Below are 22,051 nucleotides of genomic sequence, written 5' to 3' on the forward strand. Positions count from 1 at the left end.
GTTGACACGAAACCGATGCTGAGACATGACCCCGGGGGTGGTAGGGAGTACGGTGGAGAGTGGATACTTGTATGTGCCGAGAGTCGACTTGCGACGCTCTGCCCCTTGAACAGCGGTCCTCTGCCCATACTTATACCCATGGCGGGGTCTGTTAGCAGACATAGATCAGCTCTCAGCGACAGCATGGCTGAGGCCAGGTCTGTGGTCTGTCCTGAAGGATCGCCTCGACGAGTGCTTGGAACGTTGAGGCGGTCCGGGTCGCGCATCACATCTGGCAATTGGTTAGCCAAAATCCTACGAACCTACCAGTTCCTACCGTCTGGCGGGAGCAGATGCTCCGTATGGATCCTGGGGGGGGGGGTATGGGAACGCGATCTGCCAACGCGAATCTGCCGGAGGCCAAGGTGATGTAGGCGTACGCGTTCTTGATCTCCGAACCCATTCCGTGACAGAGCCTCTTCGAGCACGACCTTAACGACTGACCCGTGGTGAGTGGGAACCGTGGGATCTATTAAAGAAGCACGAGGCAGGGTTCGCCTTTGTGGCGTCAAGCATGCTAGCGATTCACCGCGTACATCCGCCCTGGTGTACTGGCAGGCTATAACTTTCGTCGTAGAGCATCCAAAGCTAAGACACGACAGGGCGGAGATGCCCCCTCGAAATGAGTCTGATCAGGGTAGAGCCGCCCTCGAACCTGGCCTGAACGCTGCTCAGCCGCTTGCTATCGATGTACAGTCCCGAACGGACGGTGGATATTAGCAGCCAATCACGATGGGAATGTCACGAGATACGCACCCTATTGATGAAGCAATGTACGAATAGAAGTTTACGAAGCAACCACCTCATGCTCGCACCGGACTCCCGGGCCTCGGTGCATGAACGCGTAAAGTCGTCTTTTCCGAGGTGTACACCTTGGCTAGCCAACCAGCCAGCGCCCAGAATGCTGATCGGGCATGGTAGGCACGCTATGCATGGGATCCAGAACCGGTGTCAGTCCGCCCCTCTTCTCCCGCGTCGCACAACGCCCCACAAGACCGTTATGGTAATCCCACTTCCTACCCCGCCGCGTAGCACTGCCTGTGATATAGGTGGCTCGTTGGCATGCCTTTCGGGCCAGATCTCACAATAATATCACTAAGCTTACCAGACAGCCCAGCATGAACCCAAAATCATGACGAACACGCGCTCGGAGCACACCCAATGGGTGCGACAGGAATACAAATGCGATCAGAACCTTGGAAGCATGTCGATAAATTACATGTCGGTCACCCACAAACCGAGCTTAAGGTATCGCCGACACCGCGCTGTCCCCAGAGATGCAGTTATAATTCATCAGTCGCATGCCCTCCCGCCTTCGTTTCTCCGACCGCAGAGGAGGTAGCGGCGCCCCTTGCGGTATCTGACGTCGTCGATGACGCTTCATCAGCCGGTGCGGACAATGTCTCAAGAGTTGAAGAAGCAGATTCCGCAACCGTTGCCTCTGAGCCGGTCGTGGTTTCTCCAGCAGCTGGCGTCTTCGGATGCCCCGTCGACTGCGGCGTGAACACGACCTGGCCCGCGTCATCTGTCTTCGCCATCTTCGGTTTCCCGCGCTCGCTCTTCTCTGCCTCCTGCTGCGCCTTCAAGATCTTCCGTATTGGATCCTCCTCAGCCTTAGCCTTCCCGCTCTCCTTCTCCTTCTTGGGCAGTGAGCCTCCCATCATGCCCGGAAAGCCGTTCTTCGAGTGATAGTCAGCCCCAGCGCCGTTTTTGATGGCCTCCTCGAAGTCGATGAGGTTGCTAAAGCCACCGTGCGCAAGTGCCATACGCTGCGCCTCTTGCTTACGCTCGATCTCCAGCAACGCCTCATCTGGGACGAACTCTTCTTCTGCCGCCTGCTTGTTCAGTGTCGTGAGGTCAGCAGTACCGTCGAGAACCGAATCGAAGAACTTTGATAGCGAGTCGTGCTTCTGAATGCCTGGTACGCGGCGTCACCATGTTAGCTCAGACCTCGATGATCGTGAGGCTCGACACGCACCCTCATAGCGGACGTACTCCGTCGAACCTGCTGGATACAGCAGAACCTTGGACGACTTAGGTTCGCCCTGCTCGAGCCCCATCTTCAAGGAACTCTTTCCGCGTCGATCGCGGTGAACGGCGAACTTGATCTGACCCTGATACTTGTTGTCCAGCGTCTGCCAGAGAAGAGGGACGTCCTTGCCCTGGTTGAGGAGAACGGCGCGAGGAAGCTCCTTGTTCTGTACGGACGGTCAGGGTCGTCCTGAAGCGACAAAGCGTGCAACCTGCGAACACGCACCTCCTCTATCCATGCAGGCAGATCCTCCAGATGGTAGACCTTTTTGACTTTGTGGGGGATATTGCGCAAGGCCCAGTAGTAGAAGGCACTTGCACTTCGGTTCGGTCCGTCGAACAAGACCGGCTTCGACTTACCGCCGCGCGGGAATAGCTGAGGTTGGCAGGGAAGTGTTAATGCCGGATGAATGGAAACAGAACACCGACATGCAGACATGCCTTGACGGTGGGGAAGCCCTGCACCCCCTGGTCCGCGCAGAACTTCTTGTTGCTTGCCTTGTCGCAGTCGACAGCGTAGAACGGAATCATTGGATACAGGCCGAGTGCGGCCTTGCTGTACTCGGGGGCCATCCGTTGGCAGTGCTGCTTCTCTGTGAATATCCCCTGACGAGAGCACATGAAGAAGGGTGAAACGTACCCCGCACCAAGGCGCGACGAACGCAACCAATGATGTCGCCTACGCAATGGAGAGTTAGCACATCACTCGGAGTAGCTCGACCAGCGCTCCTTTGTAACAGCCACCCACGTCCGGCATTACTTCGTGAAGGCGAAAGGACTATGCACAGATGGCGCTGTGGCCACTTGGCGCGTGTGGGAGTAACTGTAAGTATAAGGCAGACGGACATACGTTTGCTTTCATAGCATCCTTGAAACCCTTCGCATCAATCATCTTCACGAGTGTGTCCTTAGGGAAGATCGCGGCCGACGACAGCGAAGGCGTCAGCGCGACAGCCAGCGCAAACCAATACTGGAGCTGCATGGCGGTCGAGAGTGGTGTACAAGGCTGCCTCAAATGTGGTCGAGAGCTGAGTGCACACAGAAGTGTAGCGGGAACGTCGACGAGAGATGTGGACTTGAAGTTATAGGATCGGTGCGCGCCGCGTGGGTAACCGTCCCGACTCAGGCTGACGTGGCGGAACCACTATAGAGCGTTTCCCACCGCCCCGGTGCTGCTCTCAGCGGTGCCGACGACAGTTGCGCTGACCGATGACCCACGATACATCTTGCCTGCGACTTTTGTTGGGCGGGAACCGCCTCAAGGCGGTAGATTACTGTCAAACTGCGACTCGGGACTCGCTCTCGTACACCGCCCGCGTACGTGGCAAGGAGGACGACGGCTGGGGGAGCCTGTTTCATCCATAAATGGCAGCTACTCCTTCCAGATTGTCGAGCCCTCCACGTGTCCACACCCATTTCGGGCTGCAGACACACCCGCCTCCTCTCACGATCGCCGGTTCTTGCACTGGGAATGCTCCCATGAGTCTCTTGCTAAACGATGATTATAGCCATGCTTGTTTCGCAGCTCTCCTACCACCCTCCCCATGCCCCATGCTCTGATATCGCTCATGCCCAGTGTACAGCTCGAACCTGAAGAGGCCAGCTGTGTATCTACAGGCAACTACTGATGGCTATCGCGCAAGTCCCCACACGTGTTGTGCTAACTGTCACCTCATGTCGTGCGCGTGGACTTCGTACCCCATGTTAAAAGCAAGTCATGAGACATTTGTGCACATTTTCTCTCTCAGTACTCATCACCTCGACCGCGATACGCTTCACTACCCACCACCCGGTCTTGCAGCTTCGAGCCTCGAGACTTAGCACGACGGCGACGCTCGAAGTCCACGTTCGTCCACAGAATCCTTGCACACGAATCTGGTGACTCAGCGAAGGGCAATCTGTACCATGTTTCCTTTGAACGACTTTAATTTCGTCGCTTGCGCCCTCGCAACGTTCTCTGCCGCGGTAGGCTACAACGTCTCCCGCAGGCGCGGCCGAAACTCCAATGGGTAAGCATAATCCATTCGACCCTTGTGATTCCGAGAGGCTGACATATGGACCGAATCGTCGCGACCTACGCATTTCCCTCATATTCCCGCGATATTGCCACAGACATGCTGAAAGCGAGCGCGCCAAGAAAGAGAGTCGGCTAGGATTTCTCAAGTTCCATCGCAGGAACAGCACCGCAAGCGCGCGGTCCGTGAGCGTCGGCCCTAGTCTTAGCGGGAGCGACGCCGGCACGGAACCTTCTGCAAGTCAGTGTGGCACGCCCGTGTCCGCCGATCGGGACCATGAACATGAACAAAGCGTGAGCACCTCTCGTCAGCTGTGCGCCCTCGCGGCAACCCTCATGATACTGGGGCCAACGCGCCACGAGCAAGTGTGGCTTCTGCGGACCGGCGACGATGGGTAGACGCGATGGGGCAGCTATCGCGGGGCAAGTGTTGATCCGGTCTGTATGTTTGGCAGTCTACAGAGAAGGTCGCGGATCCCGAGGACGGGTTGTTGAAGCGCAAGCGCTCGCCATCGCCAGGACTTGCGGTGAGTGTGATCCTTCATTCACGGCCCGTATAGAGCACGGGACATGCTGAACGGTTCATATGTGGCGTAGCAACAAAATACCGACACTCCCCCTACGAAGCGGCGCAGGACGCCACCTGCGGAGAGGGAGGAGCGCGAAGAGGACGTCATCAAAACTGAGGAGAACACGCCGCAACTGTGCGCTCCCAACTGCGATGAAACGCCACTCGTACAGGCCGAAGCTAAGGCGACTGCCGCCACCGCTATCGCCACGGAGCTCGAGGAGCCGAGGTCAGATGAGGTGCCTGCAGTCACGGAACAAGTGCCTACACCATGCGTGGGGCTGCCTCCGGCTACCAGCCAAACTGCGCCCCTTGGCTTTCCGCAGAGCCTTTCTGCCGCGAAGGCTGCCGTTCAACCTCCGAATTTTAGCGCATCGTGGCACGCGAATCCTTCTCTTGTAGCAGTATGTCCAATGCCGTTCCAATTCGCACCGTATCCAATTGACATTCTGCCGTTACAGACCAAACCCTCCTCCGCGTTTTCAGCCTTTTCAGGACAGCGCTCCGCGTTCGCGAATTCATTCGCAGGTGCTCAACACACACCTGTCTGGTCAACAGACATGAGCGGTTCGGTTTCAGCCCTCAGCCAAACGTCGCCAGCATTTGCTTCCTCGGACCCGAGCGACCCCTTGGCTGCATCGATACATCCTGTACCGAGTGCCCAGAAAGGTACGGTATGCAGACCGTCGATTTGCATCACCTCGCGGAAAAGCTGAGGCAGTTCTCGACATAGTCCTGACTGGCGAGGAGGATGAGGAGGTACAGACGGAGATCAAAGGGGCTAAGGTCTTCATCAAGCGAGGCGATCGCGACTTCTGTGAAGGGATACTCGGGAACGTGAAGATCCTCAAGCACAAGGAGACTGGCCACCTGCGGATACGTGCGTCACGTTGCTTCCACTTCAGTGCATTAATCTGATGCGGGCTGTAGTGTTCCGGAGGGAGCCGATTTGGAAGGTTACGATGAGCGTGCGGCTGCGGCCAACGGTTCGGTGCACCTTCGACGAAGCGCAAGGCGCCCTCCGTGTGACCCTCAAGGAGCCTATCGAGGATACTCAGCAGGAACACTTAGTAATCTACGCGCTGAAGGTACGTAACCATAGCGGCATTGCTCCTCTTCCTTTTGTTGATGCCAGCGTTGGTTTCCAGAGAGGAAAGGCGTCACGATCGGAGTTCGCAGAGTTCGCGAAAGCCGTCGCAGATAGTGCGCAGCTACAAGTACAGACCCTCGTCTGACTTGCTTCCTGCGGACATGTTCGCAACGTTCTCCATCTATTTCGTCGGAGACCGCAACCACTCGGCATCTTACGACCGTTACAACACCAGGCGATTCCTGCAGGATCAGTCGCGCCGAGCGTTGCGCTTGCGTACATGCTAGGGTAAATTAATTCATCCAGCACTGGGGGCAGGTCAGAACATAGGCCACGTCTCACGTACCTTTGTACCGTACAGTCCATACATATACCATGTTCATATGCGGAGTTTCAGCAGGAATCTTCCAAATCCCTTTCGCCCGCACGTTGAGGCTTCTATAATTCCCACTTGCCTCGACTTCCACGATCTTACGGCGATGCATGCTATGCAATTGCCGACAACACATGGGATCCAACATTGTTGATTCCGCCCAAACACAAGTCGAAGTGCGGGACCTGTAGTAGGCTGTGTCGCTGTTGTCGCGGTTTCCAGGGGCGCCTCCTTCACATGCGTCCCGGCCTCGTGCTCGCAGGATAGCACGAGGCATAAGATGTTGCGAGTCCGTCGACACATATATGGGAGGCTTCATCGGTTGCTATATCATGGGAAGTTAGCCAAACAGTACTATATATTGCGTTTGGTGGAAACTTAAGTCCATAGGACGGATTAGGCGCTCGTTGGAAGTCGCACAAACAGGGCGACATTGACCAGGCGCACGGCTCACCCACACTGATACAAACTGTCAACATCGCAGAAGAGAAGTTAGAAGGTCATGGGTAGCCCATGCGTGGCCAGCCTTATTGTCTTTACAGCTCGATGGACACAGGGCGTTGTCCTCGTTATGGGAGGCGTTGTATTCTGGCAGGGACCCCGAGGTATGACTTTGGTGGAATCCCCCGGAAGAGACAATGGCGGCGCTTGAGCGTGTGTACGCAAGTGCCCGGGGTCCCGGTTATGTGCTGATGTGGGCGCGCGTTTACCGCTTTGGTTCGCAGACGACAAGCGCTCGCTCGTGTTTATAGACCATGTTGATACGTACAATTCAACCGACGACAATTGTCCCTCGCCAGGGCAAGGCGGACACTTTTGTCCACTCCCTGTTCATAAGGACGACTCGTGCAGAGCCGAAAGACAACACCAGCTAGTCTAGTGCTCCTCCATCTCCCCTGCCTCGCTCTCATACTACATACCCTTGTTTGCTTGGACCTGTCTGTCCTCTGTAGCCTTATCTAGCAAATCGTCTTCGCCTTCGAGCTCGCTCACATCTGACGCATTTCGCCTCTTCTCTGTGTTTCTCTAGAATACTTGTTACGTTCTGCATCCGTTTCTGGTAAGCCATTCCTTACTTCCGCCGCCGCCTCCGCTCCTACCGCAGCTCCTAACGTACGTTGCATCGCTCAGACGTTTCTTCCATTCCACGCCCGCATACGGTCACGCACCAATTCACTCATGTCTGCTACTACTACGACCACTCAAGCCATCTCCACGGACGCGCAAGCCCCAGCCTACGCATTCCTCGCATATCCACCTCCGCAGAAGAAACGCCCCACGCAGCCTCTCCCTTCTCCACCGACACTTAAGCGCGCTCCGTGCTCACAGCCGTACCCTAGGCGTAGGTCTGCCACGACCTCTGCTATCGCGGCCTGGGTGAGCGCTGTCCAGCCTGGCTCTCCCGCTCCATACTCGCCCTGTCGCCGCTCTTCTCTCTCAAGTACTCGTCGCTCGTCTTACGGCTCAGCTTCTATCATCTCTCGGCGCCCGTCTGTCACCGCAGGAACCCCGCACTCAGCGTCTTTCGTAAACAGCCAAGTCATCACCCCGTCAGTCAAAGACTTCAAGCCGGATCTTACCGCCGTGGGATACACATCCGTCTTCGTGCACTTCCCAGAGACACCGCTTTCTGCGACCATTCCTCTTTACACTGGCGCGGGGAACAAGAGCCGTCCGCCGCCCTCGTTCACCCGCGTTCCTGCAGTTCCTCGCTCGCCCTCCAGCCCAGTCAAGCCGGTCAAAGGTCTCAAGCACTTCCGGTCGCTGTCCGTATTGAAGACAGGAAGGCGTGCCCGCTCGCAGTTCTCAGCCATGCGCGGTCCTCCTTCTCCCGCTATGAAGTCCTCTGTCCACGCGAGCTCCAAAGCTGCGCGTGTCCAGGCGAGTGCGGCCATTAGCGCGAACAAGAAGTCCAAGTACGCTAAGTTTCGCCCTCCCCCGCTTGCTGCCGAGCTTGCCCTCGCGCAGCTGGCCGATGGGGGCTCAATCGAGGACCACATCCGCCGCTTCGCTGAGGCCCAAGCCAAGGCCGGTGGTGCGACCGAGGTGACACGTGACGGTCGTCTGGTTGGTGTCACGGATGTCTACCGCGATGGCGAGGGCGGTGTCTGGCGCGACCAGGACGAGGAATGGGAGTACGCGCATCTCCTCGGCGGTGACGAGGAGTGCTGCGGAAGCGAGGAGAGCTGGGTGCGCTTCGAGTCGCCCACAAAGCCGCGCAAATCCTCCCTCATTCCTTCTGAGAACGACGAGCCTCGCCGCGGCAGCGTCTCGAGTCAGGACTCCGACTTAGATCCCCGTTATGCGATGCAAACGGAGGACAGTCGTGACGACCTCGCTGCATTTGGGAGCGCCCTTGCTCCTGCCTGCGCTCGTCGCCCTGGGATGTCCGTTCTCGCTATCCCTGCACGCACGCGTCGCACAGCCAAGCATCTCCGCAAGCCCGAGTTCTTACTCGATGTCTTCCCTGTGCCCGAAGGTGCCGTCACCCCAACTTCTACCATGCACGCCTCGAAGGCGCCCTCGACCAAACAGCGCAAGCGGCCTGCTCCCCTTAGGCTTACTCCGCCTAGCCCGGCATTCAAGTGCCCAACGAACCCGTTGGATGCAGAGCGGGTTCGTGACGACTTCCTCGCGACCTCCTTCGCCCCTGCTGTTCCGCCGAAGTCCGCGCGGATGCGGCCCGAAGTCCCGCGCCATATTACTCCTCTCTCGCCTCGCCCTATTCAGGAGGCGATTGCGAAGAAGCCATCGGCGAAACTGGCCATGCGCGGTCTCCTCCGTGCCATGGGCGGGAAAAAGGGCGACCTCTAAGCAGAGGCCACCTTCGTCAACTGCCAATTGTCAAGCCGAGGTTTGCACCAGCTGGATCTATCCCGCGAAGTAGATCTGGATATTCACTTCGCGCCGGAGATGTGGTCCTCTGCACTCTCTACACATGCCTTCTCACGTTCTTGCTGACGTTTTCTGATGCTATCTACATTGCTTGACTTTGCTCTCGACTCTCGTGTAACACGCTGAACAACCCGTGACGTTTGTATTCTTGGTAACTTAGGGAAACTCATAACGACCTTTTGTATTGTAATATGCCGCGGCTCATCTGTAGCAACATAATATTCTGCTCCGATCTCTACTTGCTTTAGGATCCGCGTGACCCTACGAGGAAAAATCGTGACTGGAGGTTTTCGGTCGTGTCTAGTATGTGGCTGTGCAAGCAAGGACAAACATGCGCAAACGTGCTATCCCCGGCGCGTCGCGCGACGCGTCTCGCCAAACTCACAAGTCTTCCAGCCACCACCCCGCATCTGGCACCGCATACTACATTTGAGTGCGCCCTACGTGCATCAGGGACGGTCACCATGGATATGAACATGGAACTGATTCGCAAAACTGCGCTGAAAGTCATCTCGCAGGTTGTCAAGGAAGGGAAGCTCCAGTGCGTCACAAGCAGCCACTTTGGGGCGTACGCTCCTCGGCATATAGGCGTACGCAGAGGTCGCTGACGAAAGCCCCAGACAGAACTCCTTGAAGGCCATAAGAAGGAATGTTGAAGATGCCATGGACTTGGCACAAGGTGCTCTCGACGAGGCACCATACAAATCTGCAGTCAAAGATGTCGTCCAAGACTACATTGCAAGTTACACTTTCTCGCATGTTAGACTCTCGCCGGCTGATGGACGTTCCCATAGGCCACACATGATGAAGGTGCATCAGCAGAGGATGAAGAGAAAGAATCATCTAGACTGCTCAAGAACAAGATGGTCAAGTCCTTTGCAGATGCGGAACCCAAACCTACGAAGCCCCGCCAGTCTCGGCCGTCCGCTTCAAATGCGAAGGTCGATAATAATAGAATTGCAAAGCAGGCGGCAAAGGGCAAGAAAAGCACTAGATCGCCTGTGCGTTCAATCTCCCTTGACATCTCAGAGAGCTGCTGATGGTTTGCGTCTGGAATCAGTCCGTCGTTCCGACATCCGATGAGGATGTGGAGGGCAATCCCACAGCAATAAAGCCGAAAGTTATAAAGAGGTCCACTGGCCCAGTCAAACGCGTAGACAGCGAGAATGAAGTCAGTCTGGCTCTCCATTCGCGCCGCGGCATCTCTTATCGTGACTGAACGCCATGTCTCAGGCTTCGGAAGCAGACGAGCCTGAACCGCCGGTGAAACGTCAGAGGACTACGACGCCCTCTAAAGAGGAACAAATTGCCATATCGCCATCATCTCCTGTAGATGGGCAAGAGACGTTGCAGCACAAATCTTCGGAAGATGAGCAGCATCGTGGAGGCGATGGTGAGGTCAGTTGCCGAAATGCTCCACCCCGCGGATTCTATCTGTTGAGCTCCACCTTCCTTACGTCTTTGCTCGTCCCCCCTATTACAGAAGAGCGAGTCCGAGATGTCGGTGCTGATAGACGACGAGCTGCCTGTGCGGAAGCGCAAAAAGAAGGCGGAAACAAGCACGGTATGTTTACCCTCTATGGTATGGGTTCGTATGTGTCCAGCCACGTTGCTGACAGCCAGTCATGTCTTGATCTACTCCCTGTAATTATGCAGGGTCCATCGCGTGTAAGTGTGATATCCTATTTCCTACCCCATACTGCGCGTTCTAATACCGCCTGGCTCCGTGTAGGGTGAGAAGGGTACAGGAGGTCGCAAACGGAAGGAGCCCGCCAAGGAGCTGTCCAAAGACGAGGAGACTATCAAGCGTCTTAAAGTTAGTCGCTTTGATCACACTGGCTCGCACGACTGATTGGTCGTCCTCAGTCACTCGTGGTCGCTTGCGGCGTTCGCAAGGTGTGGTCTAAGGAGTTCAAAGACCTCGATAAGCCCTCGGATCAGATCCGCCGCCTCCGCCAGATCCTGACCGACCTGGGCATGAGTAGAAGAATGAGCATGGAGCAAGCGAAAGCGATCAAGGAGAAGCGGGAGTTTGAGAAGGAGCTCGGTATGCTCACTAGTCAATCTTCCCAAGCTGTATATCTCACCGCTAATGTACGCACCGCTCCCCCAGAGGATGTTCAAGAGTTTGCCCAGAAATTTCAATCCGCTGGTCGCCGCCACCGGTTAGAGAAATCGACTGCAGCCAAATCAGAACCTTTGGATAGCTCCGACATCGAAGTGGCGCCGAAGCGTCGTGTCAGTTCACTTTTATTCTTGCGCTGCACACATTCCGCTCACGGATCCCCTTTCAGCCTACTGCAAGGCAGAGTATCATGGCATTCCTAGGAGATGAAGAGAGTGAATGAGGTGCCGACACAAATCTTGACAGTCGGAGTATTTTTACGCTCCCCTCTCACAACCGACGCTATTTTTCCATCGAATAACTTTCAGGTTTATGATGTCGGCTTATCCGATCGTATCATACAATGTTACCAGCTGATTAGCGGATACCGTGCCCGAAGCCCGCTTCGCCAAACAGCTGGGTGTGATACTCACGCGACGATTAACCGACTCCTCTAGTCATTGTAGCAGGTAACCACACGATTGAGCAATATTGGTCTGTCTGGTAGAACATCCGATGTGAGCAACCCTGCGGGAAGCAAAATATAATCTCTCTGTCGGGGAGTCGAACCCCGCTTTCGCGCGGCCATATCATGACAGGCGCGTGTACTAACCGATATACTAACAGAGACACGCTAAGTCGACCAACACACAAATATATATAGCCCGTATGCAGCACTAGCAGTACTTCGCGGCGCATAAGGGAAGTCCTCAGATCCGAACCACTACATAGTTACTTTGATGGCCCTGCCAGTGAGCACCTATTATCAAGTCGATCTCACAGGCTGATTATTACACTCTTACAATCTTACCCTGCGGACCAAGTTATGCAGTCGGATACTAAGAAGATACAGCACATTAGAGAGCTTTCATTATAGCAAGGTCCTTGTGAACCACCGCTTTAGAAATGTGCCAGTTTGTCGAAGGGGATATCGGCGCGAGGAGAGGAGCACCCCAGATTTTTGTGCATCGTACCATGACCAAGAGCAGGCCGTGGTGTGTGCGAACGTCAGAGCACAAGGATGCGCGCCGAGCTGCTTTGGGGTCGTACCGTATACCCAGGTGCGTAAGGGTTGCTCGCCAAGGGTGCGAGGATGCGCTGTATCGAAGGTGCGATCATCAAACGAGTGAAGCAGACCTTAAGAAATGGGTGTGATACCTAGGATTGGACTCGGATAGAAGTAGGAAGCCAGCAATGCTGGAGAAGCAAGGAGCCTTGTGGAACAGCGCACCACATTGTCTGGAGAGTAGTCCCACTGGAGGAATGTAGTGGAAAGTCATTAAAGGTGTTGGTGACGGTGCAGGACACGTGGAAGATAGGTACCCAGCAGCACGGTTTGCAGCGAAACCAGGTGGAACAGGAGCTATGATCGACTGAACGAAGGACTAGGCAGTCACCGCGGAATGAACGCTCGGAGACAATGTAATGGGATGCTCGCTGCGAACATGAGGAGGAAAGTTCGCGCCATATCGCGGGACCGGAACACCAGCAATGAACTCCCAACCCAGATATGCTCATACGAGGGTCCTTCGGAGGAAACCACAATGAGACACGGCCATCAGCACAACGCACCGCTGACGGCCTTCTAGACCGATCGGTCCTCTCCACGCAGCTTGTATACTAGAATAACTCACTTGCTGTCGCCATGCACCTCTCAACCGTTACCCGCTACGAAGCATGGCCTGCTTGTGGAGGGTGTAATCCCGTTCGGACCGGTTGCTTGCCAAGGGAGAGTGCCATGGATGTCGCGACAAAGTAGCCGTCGTAGGAGTCCGGGTTCTGCACATAACACGCAGTAAGCGAGGGTTATCAGGCAAGCTATTCTGGAGATAATTTCGGAGAAAACCGCCGAGTTGCGAGGCCGAGGGGACTGTGTCGATCATGCCGTGTCGAGACGATATTGGGAGGCCGACTTGGTTGGGACAATTGCCAGATTAGGCCTTGTATTCGCGACTTGGCAGCTCCCACTATGCGCGCCATCGGCAGTCCAGCCCCTCCGCCCGTTGTGTTCTCGATAGGCCCGGATCTATGTCTCTGTCCAGCTCACTGCCTGATATCATGCGTCTTCGACGGTATGAGTGATGGTCGTCATGACTATTGGCCCGGCCTTCGCGGTCAACGGCCACTACCTCCCACAGCGTCAGACTAGTCAGCAGCCACGAGTAGTCTCCGGGATGGTGGATGTCGTAGCTTGCGTCAACTACCTGTAGTAGCAGGGGAGAAGGGCGGGACAGGTCGGAGCAGAGACTGGCGTCGTTGGGCAGGGAAGAAGGGCAGGACAGGTGAGAGCAGAGGCGGCCAACGACGGCTAGGGGCAGCACTGGGGACAGGGTCCTGGGCAGGGAAGAGAGAGGTTTGAGACCTGAAGGGAGGTCTGAGACCTGCAAGTGCGGTTAACCCTGAGGTGTGCAGTGCTCGTTGTAGTCTCTACCTACCTGAGAGTCGAGTATGTGAGCTCACATCCTGTGCCTTCAGGCGGCGCACCTTCTCGTCGTCTCAGACTTGAGGAGCTTTTCTCGTTAGGTGAGTGGAGTCTTTCATTGGCTCTATGGACTTGCCCCGAGTACAGACCTTCATTGGGAGTTACTCGTTGGCTTGTTCTAGTGCAATCTACACCAACCTCGCTGCGTAATCCTCCGAGATGCCCCATCAGCAAGAACGACGGATACTTTCTGTGGTCGACTTGGACCCCCTGCAGGTCGACTTCACGGCCGCCGCTAGGAAAGGCATCGTTACGACCGGACGTTGACACCTGTGAGTCGCGACTTCTATCGCGTATTCTACAGCTTCGGTTCTCGTGTTAAAGCAATCACCGACAATCCCTGACTCGGTGAATGCTTTTATCGGGTTCGTGATGGAATACGATGCCAAAAGGTATTTGCGTACCTGCAACTTCTCATAGCCAACTAGATCAAAGGACGTCGGCGTTGGCTCTAGTATGGCATCTGAGAGGATCCATTTTCAATGTCTTTTTATATCTAACGGTCTGATTTGACCCCATGCTCTTATTCCAACCCTGTCACTTTGACTGCGCACTGGAATGCGTAATGTGCCGGGGAACGGACGAAGCCTACGCCACCACCGCACCTTTATAGCATTCGAACCTTCTAGCTACAGCAACGCTGCTGATAGTGACGGACACTCACAATGAGGTTTCGGTGGCCCTACCCAATCAATGTTCTAGCCGCTGGACCAACGCTGGCAAGTGGTCTTCCCCCATTCCTCTGTGCTGGACATCACGAATCTATCTATTTTGACAGTGAGCCCCGTGTACCACGTCAGATGGAGAAGGCAACGAAAGTGACGCATTCCATCGCTGACGCAAGAAGTAGATATCGGGACCAGGTCCTTCGATAACTCCAATACTTGCATCGAATACAACTTGACGAAACAGAGGGGAACTTGACTGCGACGTACCTAGCCTGGTGCGGACATGGGCAGGACAGGTCTGAGTCACCACCATTCTAGTTGAGGATCAGGGAGGCAGAGCAACGTCGGTCACTCTCGCAAAATTTGGCGTGAGGACGATCCCATGCCAGCCGCCCGACGGTGCAGAAGTACCGACTCCGCTGATGTGTCTGTTTCAGCTGCTCCACCACTTAGCTCATATGCTCTTGCAACAACCAGATATCTCGCTTCACATGGACCGACTTCAGACTGCGACTCTAATCTAACATGACTTTCGGCTCCGACGCTCTGCTACGATTTTCGGGCTTTGAAAGTGTACTAGTTGTTCAGTACTCGACAATATCAAGCCGACATCCTTTGGCGGGCCCGCCGGCGAAGACAGGCCCTGCTTGGGGCGGTAGCTGTGGTAGCGAGCGATCGATGACGTTGGACTTCGATGAGTTAGTCATGGTGAGTCTCCTGTATGACAGCAAACGTCTGCGCCATTTAACGTCAGTGTACCAGACGGTCATGCCCACAATTTGGTCCAGGATTGTCGAGAAGTTGTAGTTCGTTGGTAGACATGTATTCTGGGTGAACACGTAAAATTGAGCTGTCTTCAATTTGAGATCGATGGCCGTGTGTGCATGCTGAAAGAATTGTTCATGCTTGAATTTCGTTATCGGGGACTGTGGGCGTCTGTCTGTCCTGCGTTGTCGGGCCCGGGCGCCTCCACTGCCGTGTCCGTCGTGCGCGGAGTTACAGCTAACCATCTTGTCCTACAGGCAGCGCGCTGCATATCCAGACATTGTCGTAACTGTGAGCCACAGTAGACATGCAGATCATACAGAGAATACCAATGACCATGCTTGGCTAGCCTTAGGACGTAACATGAACATGACTCTTGCTCCTTATACCCTCCCATCGGGTGAGCATCTGAGATCCCACGAAGCTGCTTGAGTTCTGAGTGTTTGACTAGGGTTTGTTTTGCCGTCAATACACTCTGGTCCGCCTTTCTTCACGTGGGTCTCATTGCACAGCCTACTCCATCCGATACTGAGAAGCCCCGCCTTCCTCAGACAGCAGCCCAATCCGAACTCGCGCAAGATCGCTACGGACAACTGGACGCGCCTTCTCCTCTCCTACGCACGACATAAGAAGCTCTTCGTGTTGCGTGCAGAAGACGTCGACGTGCCGAATAGCGAGTGGGAGGAAGTACTAAGTAATCCCAGGATTGGCCGTGGGTACCCCGTTCCTTGACGGGTGCTCATACTGGACGCTACTTTGCACCGGCTGACACACTTCTGTGGGTTCACAGGGAAGATTCGTGCAGCACACTTGGCGGCCATCCTCGCACACATGGTCACTTCCGGCCAAGCCGTATACGATCCGCCCAACCAGACATCCGCGGTCCTACTCTACTGGCGGTCACCGGAAGAATGGGCGCAGGTTCTCCACGACTGGGTGCGTCTCCTCCATGCACACCGTCACAGCTCAATGAGATATTCATTCAGCCCTATCATTTGCAGGCGAGTTCGACAGGCCAGCTTAACACGATCATGACGTTCTACGAGATCGTCGAACCGCCCGTCCCCTCGCCCCTATCTGGGCTTCCGTTCCCCATCCTCCGGAAAGTCATTACCATTCTCACGAAGTCTAATCGCGCACAGATCATCGCCGTCGCGGACGGCGAAGGTGTGCGCTTCTTGTCGGGGCAACCTGGTCGATAGGGCGCGGAAGGCGATCCGAGTGCGATCGCTGGTGGGTAGCTGACCTCAGAGGTGCTACCGCTGCTGAGCTATCGTACTTCTGTATCTAGAACTAGATGACGTGTACGAGGGCGCCGCAGTCCAGGATGCTTGTATTCATGTAGTCCCTATATGACGCAGATCGACGAAAGTGGGCGGGAACCGCAGGATTTGTGGCGTTATGGTATTTGCCGGGCTCGAGTCGTCCCGGCCGTACCTGGGTTTCGATATATGACAGGCGGGGACGCCCAGGCACAGGGTCTGTTCTGTCTTTGTCCTATGTGTATGGACATCGACTACAGGTGAGACGTGGCTATGATACACAAGAGGGGACATACACATGCGAATAGGGCTGAGTGGTGGTATAGTGCCGAGGACCATTATAGGAAGATATTGTAGTACAGCAGGAATGGGCTGGGCATGTCGATAATCGTACATGTCGGCAGAACGTGATGGAGACGTAGGTGATCCCGGAACAAAATAAGTCAGATAGTGAGCGTCCCTTCCAGATAACTCGCAATACTCCTCTCGGGCGACGCAGTGGCAGGGGCGGGAGCGGGCGAGACGATGCCTGGAGAGGACGAGTGCGATCGCTTAATCGGGCGTTCTAAAACGTCCTCCTCGGTTTCGTCCGGCTCCGAGCTGCGCTTCCGCTTCTTTTCCACGCAGTCTGGGCAGTCGGAGAAATAGCTCACGTCTGACATCGCGGGAGAGGGCATGCGGTAGACAGATGTGGAGAGGGGACGGGGCGCTGGTGACGTCCGCTTGAGACTGGGCTGGAGGTTCGTTTCCAGCGGTTCAAGGCGGAGCTCTGAGATGTGCGGGAGGTGGATGACGGGAGGCGAGCTCGCCCGTAGCTGGGCACTGCGCGGGGAAGGAGGGGTCTCTGGAGGAGTTTGTAGTTGAGACCTATGATGCGAAGATGGAATGAGCGAAGGGCAAGCAAGGGGTTGCGGAAGCAGTACGCACATATTCTCGTCGTATCGCTTCTTCAGCTCGTTATAACGCGTCTCGAGCTCGTCTCGCTCGCTCTTGATGCGCAAGGCGTAGTCACGGGCTATCCGCGCAAGGCCCACAAGGCCGAGCGTGGCCGAAGCGTGGACCGCGGCACGCTTGCGCCAAATAAAGCAGCAGGCCTTCAGGGAGACGTTCTCAGCCAGGAGCTTTTCGTACTCCGCGTTGGATGCCGAGGCGCCTTTGGTCGGGGCCGGGATCGTGTACTCCAGATGTAGCTTCCGAACGGAAGGCGTAATGAAAGGCTGAAGGTGGTGTGGTACTAGGGTCGGGTCAACGTTCGCTGAAGATGAAAAGCTCGTGAGCGAGAACCTCACATGACAGGGAGGGTGGTAACTAACATATGGTGTAGGGTTGTTTGCAGGTCGGGCAGAAGTGATGGTTGGTGTACGGCGTGACAGAGCGGATGAGGCGGATGAGACAGTCCCAGCAAAAGACGTGTCCTACGATAGATAGAGGAGTTGTGAGAAAGTAGGAAGCTTTGAGCAACAACTGAACTGACCACAAGGTAGCGCAGCGGGATCTTTCAAAGCGCCAAGACAAACGATGCAAGTGGGCATCAGTTATGTTGAGGCGTGTATAGGATCGGTAGGTGGGTATTCGAAATTCAAAGTGGTCGGCACGGTCGATGGAGGAAGGGTTTGCACGCCTGCCCAGTGATTTATATACTGTATTGGAGGCCGCGAGCATGCAGTGGCATAGTCATTCCGAGGCTCCGTATCTTGGCGGGAACCGTATCAGCGCAATGTCCAGACCAGACGGAATGGGCACATTGTGGTGGAGCGAAGAACACACCTAGACGCAGCTCTTTTTGACTGTAACACTTCCATCCACGTACGACGCGGGTCCGTCTGAGCGCGGATGAGCGCCAAATGAGTCTGGGCTGGAGGGTCCGTGCATATTGGACGTGTTCGTAAAGGCCTAGAAGGGACACACGACCATGGAAAATGGCTTCCGTTCATGAGTTACACGGACACCTCGGGCTTCGTGCCACTGCTGTCACGATGATGTATTTGCGCGTACGTGGGGTAATTTGAGTCGAGATATCGGACTCATGTTGTCGTATGTTGCACTGCGAAGCGTAGTTTAGTCGTGAGCGGAGAGAAATGCGACGGTCTGGGCCCGGTCCCGATCGATCGAGCCCGTATCTCGAGGTAGCACAGCCTCTCGGCTCGGCCCGACACCAGGTTGAGACAGCCGCCAGCAACCGCCAAAGGCCTAGTGGAGGACTGCCACAGTGAGTCTCCCATGATAGCCACTCTAAAGTCTCTTGTGAACGCATATACATATACCGTGACGACTTGCTGCTCATTGAAATGCATAGCTGACTTGACACGTATGTCTGTAGCGTGTCTCGCTCGCTTATCCTCGAAGCCTGACGCTCGCGCTAACCCTCCAGACTGAAGGGCTCGATCACTGCCGACTGCGGTTTCACGGTCCACTTCGATCTGATTGAGAAAAAGCTCGTGCATCATGCCCGGAGTGTCTGTTCTCTGTCGTCGAGTAGCCTACAACGAGGTATGTAAACCTCTGGGATATCGGGCCAGGGAGGTATGAGACCTCCCAGCCACGCATATGATTGGCTGTCAGCCTAGGACATCAATACGGGCGCATCAGTTTTTGATAGCTGGAACGGTGTACGTACTCGAAGCAACTTCAAGGAGCTCAAATGAAAACCATACTCCCTCTGAGGAGGTCGCAGTAATTGACGAGGCAGCATTTGTCTAACAGATGCAGAGTGTTGTGCAGGCATGGCGGGTGAGGAGGGTGGGCGACGCGCGACGCAAAAGACCACCGACGCTGTCACCACGGGCGCATCAGCGCGCTGGTTTTGATGATCAGAGTTCTCAATCAGCATTGTGGCGTTTGATGCTAGATTTTGGGTTTGCGCGAAGAGGACCCGCCATTCGTGCTCCCTCCCCTCCCTCGCTGCGCTCGGGGGGTCCCCCGAGCCGGGAGCACTCAGGCGGGCACTCTAAAGCCTCGTTCGCGCGATAAATACAGACGGCGTCCCCTCTTGGGGGAGGAGGAGGTGTCCAAACCCAAACCCAAACCCTCACCGAACCCAAACCCTCACCCGAACCCTAACCGAACCCTAACCGAGACTCTAACCGACGCGTATCACTAAGACCGCGTGGGTTGGGAGGTTTGATACCTCCCTGGCCCGATATCCCAGAGGTTTACATACCTCGTTGTAGTCTCTACTGTCGTTGTTTCCTGCGACGACGTGTACAGTGGCTGCGAGCTCAGCCCATAGAATGCGAGGATCGCCCTATTGGTGTGCACAACTTCCATCGCGCGTGGATCCTTCAGCGTTCGGTACACTTACTATCCGCCAGCGCCCATTCAGAATTTGCGATCTCCGGGTTCCCTGAATCTACGGATACGAGGGATAGAATGCCCGTCTGTCCACAAGTACCACCCAACAGTGCTTCATGCCGCTTAGTCACCTACCATCTTCCTGCTAGCTTACACGAAATGCCCTCAGTGTACTGGGCCGCCCAACGGTATCCCCAAGCTTCGGTGAGTCTTGTTCTTGGGCTTAGAGCCACCTCCCGACAATCTAATTTGGTACGTTGCCCTTCGACCTCCGGGTGTGCAGCTTATCGGGCACGTAAAAAGCGCTCCATTTCACAATTTCAACACGTCCCTTTGCCATTGATGCGCGCGACGCCAACCTTCCGCTAATCTCACATCCCGTCGATTGCATTTCAAGTGCAGCTCCTGTCACGTCAAATGGTGCCGAAGTCGCCGCGTAGCGATATGAAGTAGCTCATCTAGGAGGGGAATTGGTATGTCGCGGATTGAGTATCTACCTCCCCCTTCATCCCACTGCACACTGTTCACTGCTGTGCGGCGATATGTCTTCCTCAGATGCGAGCGAAGAAGCAACTGTGTACAAACTCCTGTAAGTCTTACGCTTGACTCGCTGCCTAGACAATGGCCAACGTGTTTGAACATCATAGGACTGTCTCAAATTACTATGGGAACGCAGCAGTAGGTAGGTATGTCACTCTCATCATCCCTCTTTGGAGCCCCCTTTTGCTATGTCCCGACAAATTGTCCTCATTGCATCTCGTACCGCAGTGCTATATCTCTGGGAATGGGTTATCACCACAGGGGAAGAGGCGACACATTTCTGGAATGGAAAACTTACGGGGGCATCGGTATTGTTCTTTCTGAATAGGTACCTCAGCATGGCGTATCTTCTCATGAACTTTTTGGGTATAGCACAATGTCTGATACGGTACGTTTGATGGTTTTATCATCTGACTGTACAATTGACCCGCCCATGCAGTTCTGGCATCTTGGTTCAAGACCTATTATCGGCCATTCCTACTGTAGGCAGAACCGCACCTTCAGCCCGGACTCTGTTCGTTCTACTATCTCCACGGAGTTGATCGGACTTGAAATGGATTGGTCAGCAGCTTATAGACTTCGACCGAGTCACGCACTAACCACACAGATAGCACCTCGCGCGTAGTCTTCAGGTTCTCGAAAGTATCATAGACGCCCCACCCCATTCGACGGAAGCATTCTAAGTGGCCGCCCACGTGATTGGACACGTCCCGTACGGTGAGGTCATAGTCCAAACTGCTAGTTAACGTTGCTTAGCCGCAACTCTTCTACATACAACGGAGGGCCGATACGTACTCCTCATGAAGCAGTCCAAGTAAATCATACACAGTGACAGGCCGCTGAAGTTTCAAGGTTTCGTTCTTTGGTCGTCGCCACCCAATCATGTTGAGAAGGAGTATATTCGAAACCGGGGTAGCAGTCGCGAAACTCCGGGCTGTGATGGGGTGGTCTCCAAGGTAAGCGCGGTTTCTGGCATCTCCTGCGTTAGGTTTCTCGGAACCTGAGCTATTGTCCCAACGAAGGTAGGCGTCGTCTTCGATTGGTTGCCCCTTCCCGTCCCGGCACTCATCGCTCTTTCGGAAGTCGATATAGAATAGAACTGGATTTGGCGCGAAGGAGACATCGGCGTCGTAGTCTTCTGTCACATGCACTGCAGAGAATGCCTCGATACAGTCCGCGCTCTCTCGCATACGCTCGCCTGCCAATGGGAGCACCACGAGCGTCAGCCCGCAGAAGGGCGCCAGAGGCCACAGCAACACGACGTACGGTTATACTCTAGCATGGCGTCTCCACAATGAGGATGCTTGCAGAAACCGTCGCGTTCGATGCACTGGAGGGCGATGTCCTGCCACACACCGTCCTCCGAGCCCCCGTCCAGCGGAAGTCGACCCAACCCATTCTTCCAGCAGATGGTCTTCCAGAACGCTTCCGGGTCTGTCTCCCAGTCATGGAGCACCGCGCATCGGGGATCTGCGAGGTAGAGACAGACAACGGTTCGGAGGTCCCATGGGTCTAGGTAAGTCTTGATCATAAGGATAATTTCCAGAGGAAGATCGAAGAATGTGACCATCTTGAAATAAGGTATAGATGATGCGAGCCTCTGATGCAAAGGGTTGACTAGATTAATGGCATTCCATGGTTCTGCGGAGACGCGCATGGGCGCTGTCGAGTGATTATGAGGTGGCTGAGAAAAGCTTCTGTAAGCAATCACGTTACCTAATGAGTTGCCTTCCGTCATCGGCTTGTGAGCCTTACCGTAGGCTGTTGATCTCCCCTGTTTCTCCAGCGAACATTACTGTGTATGTGCTCCAAAGGTCACATCTGCATATGAACTACGTCTCTTGTGATTTCAGCTAACATCTAAGTAGGCTCGCGCTTCGTCTGTGACGTTTGACGCTTATGGCACCGGACGTGCTACTATGTGACATA

At 55.1% G+C, this 22,051-nt stretch overlaps 8 protein-coding genes and 1 non-coding gene across 9 annotated transcripts; 5 read left to right on the forward strand and 4 right to left on the reverse strand.

The window, feature by feature from the left end:
- Positions 1-1,212: 1,212 nt before the first annotated feature.
- Positions 1,213-3,197, reverse strand: DICSQDRAFT_134080 (uncharacterized protein). Its single transcript, XM_007363179.1, has 6 exons — positions 2,921-3,197; positions 2,711-2,749; positions 2,512-2,655; positions 2,297-2,446; positions 2,018-2,237; positions 1,213-1,957 (listed from the first exon to the last, which is right to left on the reverse strand). The coding sequence occupies exons 1-6, from the start codon at positions 3,050-3,052 to the stop codon at positions 1,323-1,325; spliced, it is 1,320 nt and encodes a 439-aa protein (XP_007363241.1). The 5' UTR covers positions 3,053-3,197; the 3' UTR covers positions 1,213-1,322.
- Positions 3,198-3,975: 778 nt separating this feature from the next.
- DICSQDRAFT_167589 (uncharacterized protein) lies at positions 3,976-5,887 on the forward strand (the record flags this gene model as incomplete). The annotated part of the gene is made up of 9 exons (XM_007363180.1): positions 3,976-4,079; positions 4,183-4,325; positions 4,397-4,479; positions 4,540-4,611; positions 4,682-5,056; positions 5,114-5,321; positions 5,386-5,532; positions 5,583-5,740; positions 5,801-5,887. The coding sequence occupies 9 exons, from the start codon at positions 3,976-3,978 to the stop codon at positions 5,885-5,887; spliced, it is 1,377 nt and encodes a 458-aa protein (XP_007363242.1).
- A 1,103-nt stretch (positions 5,888-6,990) lies between these two features.
- On the forward strand, positions 6,991-9,207 carry DICSQDRAFT_134083 (uncharacterized protein). The gene is made up of 2 exons (XM_007363181.1): positions 6,991-7,175; positions 7,247-9,207. The coding sequence occupies exon 2, from the start codon at positions 7,295-7,297 to the stop codon at positions 8,927-8,929; it is 1,635 nt and encodes a 544-aa protein (XP_007363243.1). The 5' UTR covers positions 6,991-7,175; positions 7,247-7,294; the 3' UTR covers positions 8,930-9,207.
- Positions 9,208-9,474: 267 nt separating this feature from the next.
- Positions 9,475-11,358, forward strand: DICSQDRAFT_145066 (uncharacterized protein; the record flags this gene model as incomplete). The annotated part of the gene is made up of 10 exons (XM_007363182.1): positions 9,475-9,551; positions 9,631-9,748; positions 9,805-10,011; positions 10,071-10,181; positions 10,244-10,408; positions 10,494-10,574; positions 10,743-10,826; positions 10,877-11,057; positions 11,124-11,248; positions 11,305-11,358. 10 exons carry the CDS (start codon positions 9,475-9,477, stop codon positions 11,356-11,358), a joined length of 1,203 nt encoding a protein of 400 aa, XP_007363244.1.
- Positions 11,359-11,663: 305 nt separating this feature from the next.
- DICSQDRAFT_t48 lies at positions 11,664-11,744 on the reverse strand. Its single transcript has one exon. It is a non-coding gene; the product is annotated as a tRNA-Asp (tRNA).
- Positions 11,745-12,437: 693 nt separating this feature from the next.
- Positions 12,438-13,283, forward strand: DICSQDRAFT_153447 (uncharacterized protein). The gene has a single exon (XM_007363183.1). It carries the CDS (start codon positions 12,518-12,520, stop codon positions 12,701-12,703), a length of 186 nt encoding a protein of 61 aa, XP_007363245.1. The 5' UTR covers positions 12,438-12,517; the 3' UTR covers positions 12,704-13,283.
- A 2,115-nt stretch (positions 13,284-15,398) lies between these two features.
- On the forward strand, positions 15,399-16,231 carry DICSQDRAFT_167592 (ESCRT-II complex vps25 subunit; the record flags this gene model as incomplete). The annotated part of the gene is made up of 5 exons (XM_007363184.1): positions 15,399-15,429; positions 15,481-15,523; positions 15,581-15,741; positions 15,820-15,965; positions 16,031-16,231. 5 exons carry the CDS (start codon positions 15,399-15,401, stop codon positions 16,229-16,231), a joined length of 582 nt encoding a protein of 193 aa, XP_007363246.1.
- A 503-nt stretch (positions 16,232-16,734) lies between these two features.
- Positions 16,735-17,823, reverse strand: DICSQDRAFT_145081 (uncharacterized protein; the record flags this gene model as incomplete). Its single annotated transcript, XM_007363185.1, has 4 exons — positions 16,735-17,158; positions 17,219-17,546; positions 17,605-17,706; positions 17,766-17,823. The coding sequence occupies 4 exons, from the start codon at positions 17,821-17,823 to the stop codon at positions 16,735-16,737; spliced, it is 912 nt and encodes a 303-aa protein (XP_007363247.1).
- A 2,776-nt stretch (positions 17,824-20,599) lies between these two features.
- DICSQDRAFT_178856 (uncharacterized protein) lies at positions 20,600-21,716 on the reverse strand (the record flags this gene model as incomplete). The annotated part of the gene is made up of 4 exons (XM_007363186.1): positions 21,389-21,716; positions 20,918-21,320; positions 20,723-20,857; positions 20,600-20,669 (listed from the first exon to the last, which is right to left on the reverse strand). The coding sequence occupies exons 1-4, from the start codon at positions 21,690-21,692 to the stop codon at positions 20,600-20,602; spliced, it is 912 nt and encodes a 303-aa protein (XP_007363248.1). The 5' UTR covers positions 21,693-21,716.
- Between the last annotated feature and the right edge of the window lie 335 nt (positions 21,717-22,051).

The sequence above is a fragment of the Dichomitus squalens genome (assembly GCF_000275845.1).
Source record: "Dichomitus squalens LYAD-421 SS1 unplaced genomic scaffold DICSQscaffold_5, whole genome shotgun sequence".
Lineage (NCBI taxonomy): Eukaryota > Fungi > Basidiomycota > Agaricomycetes > Polyporales > Polyporaceae > Dichomitus > Dichomitus squalens.

Coding starts and splice junctions, on each gene's coding strand:
- DICSQDRAFT_153447 (XM_007363183.1), top strand. CDS start 12,518: ATGAACGCTCGGAGACAATGTAATGGGATGCTCGCTGCGAACATGAGG.
- DICSQDRAFT_134080 (XM_007363179.1), bottom strand. CDS start 3,052: ATGCAGCTCCAGTATTGGTTTGCGCTGGCTGTCGCGCTGACGCCTTCG. Junction 2,656..2,710: donor TCGTCGCGCCTTGGTGCGGG/GTACGTTTCACC, acceptor ACAGAGAAGCAG/CACTGCCAACGGATGGCCCC. Junction 2,238..2,296: donor TGCCTGCATGGATAGAGGAG/GTGCGTGTTCGC, acceptor CCGTCCGTACAG/AACAAGGAGCTTCCTCGCGC.
- DICSQDRAFT_134083 (XM_007363181.1), top strand. CDS start 7,295: ATGTCTGCTACTACTACGACCACTCAAGCCATCTCCACGGACGCGCAA.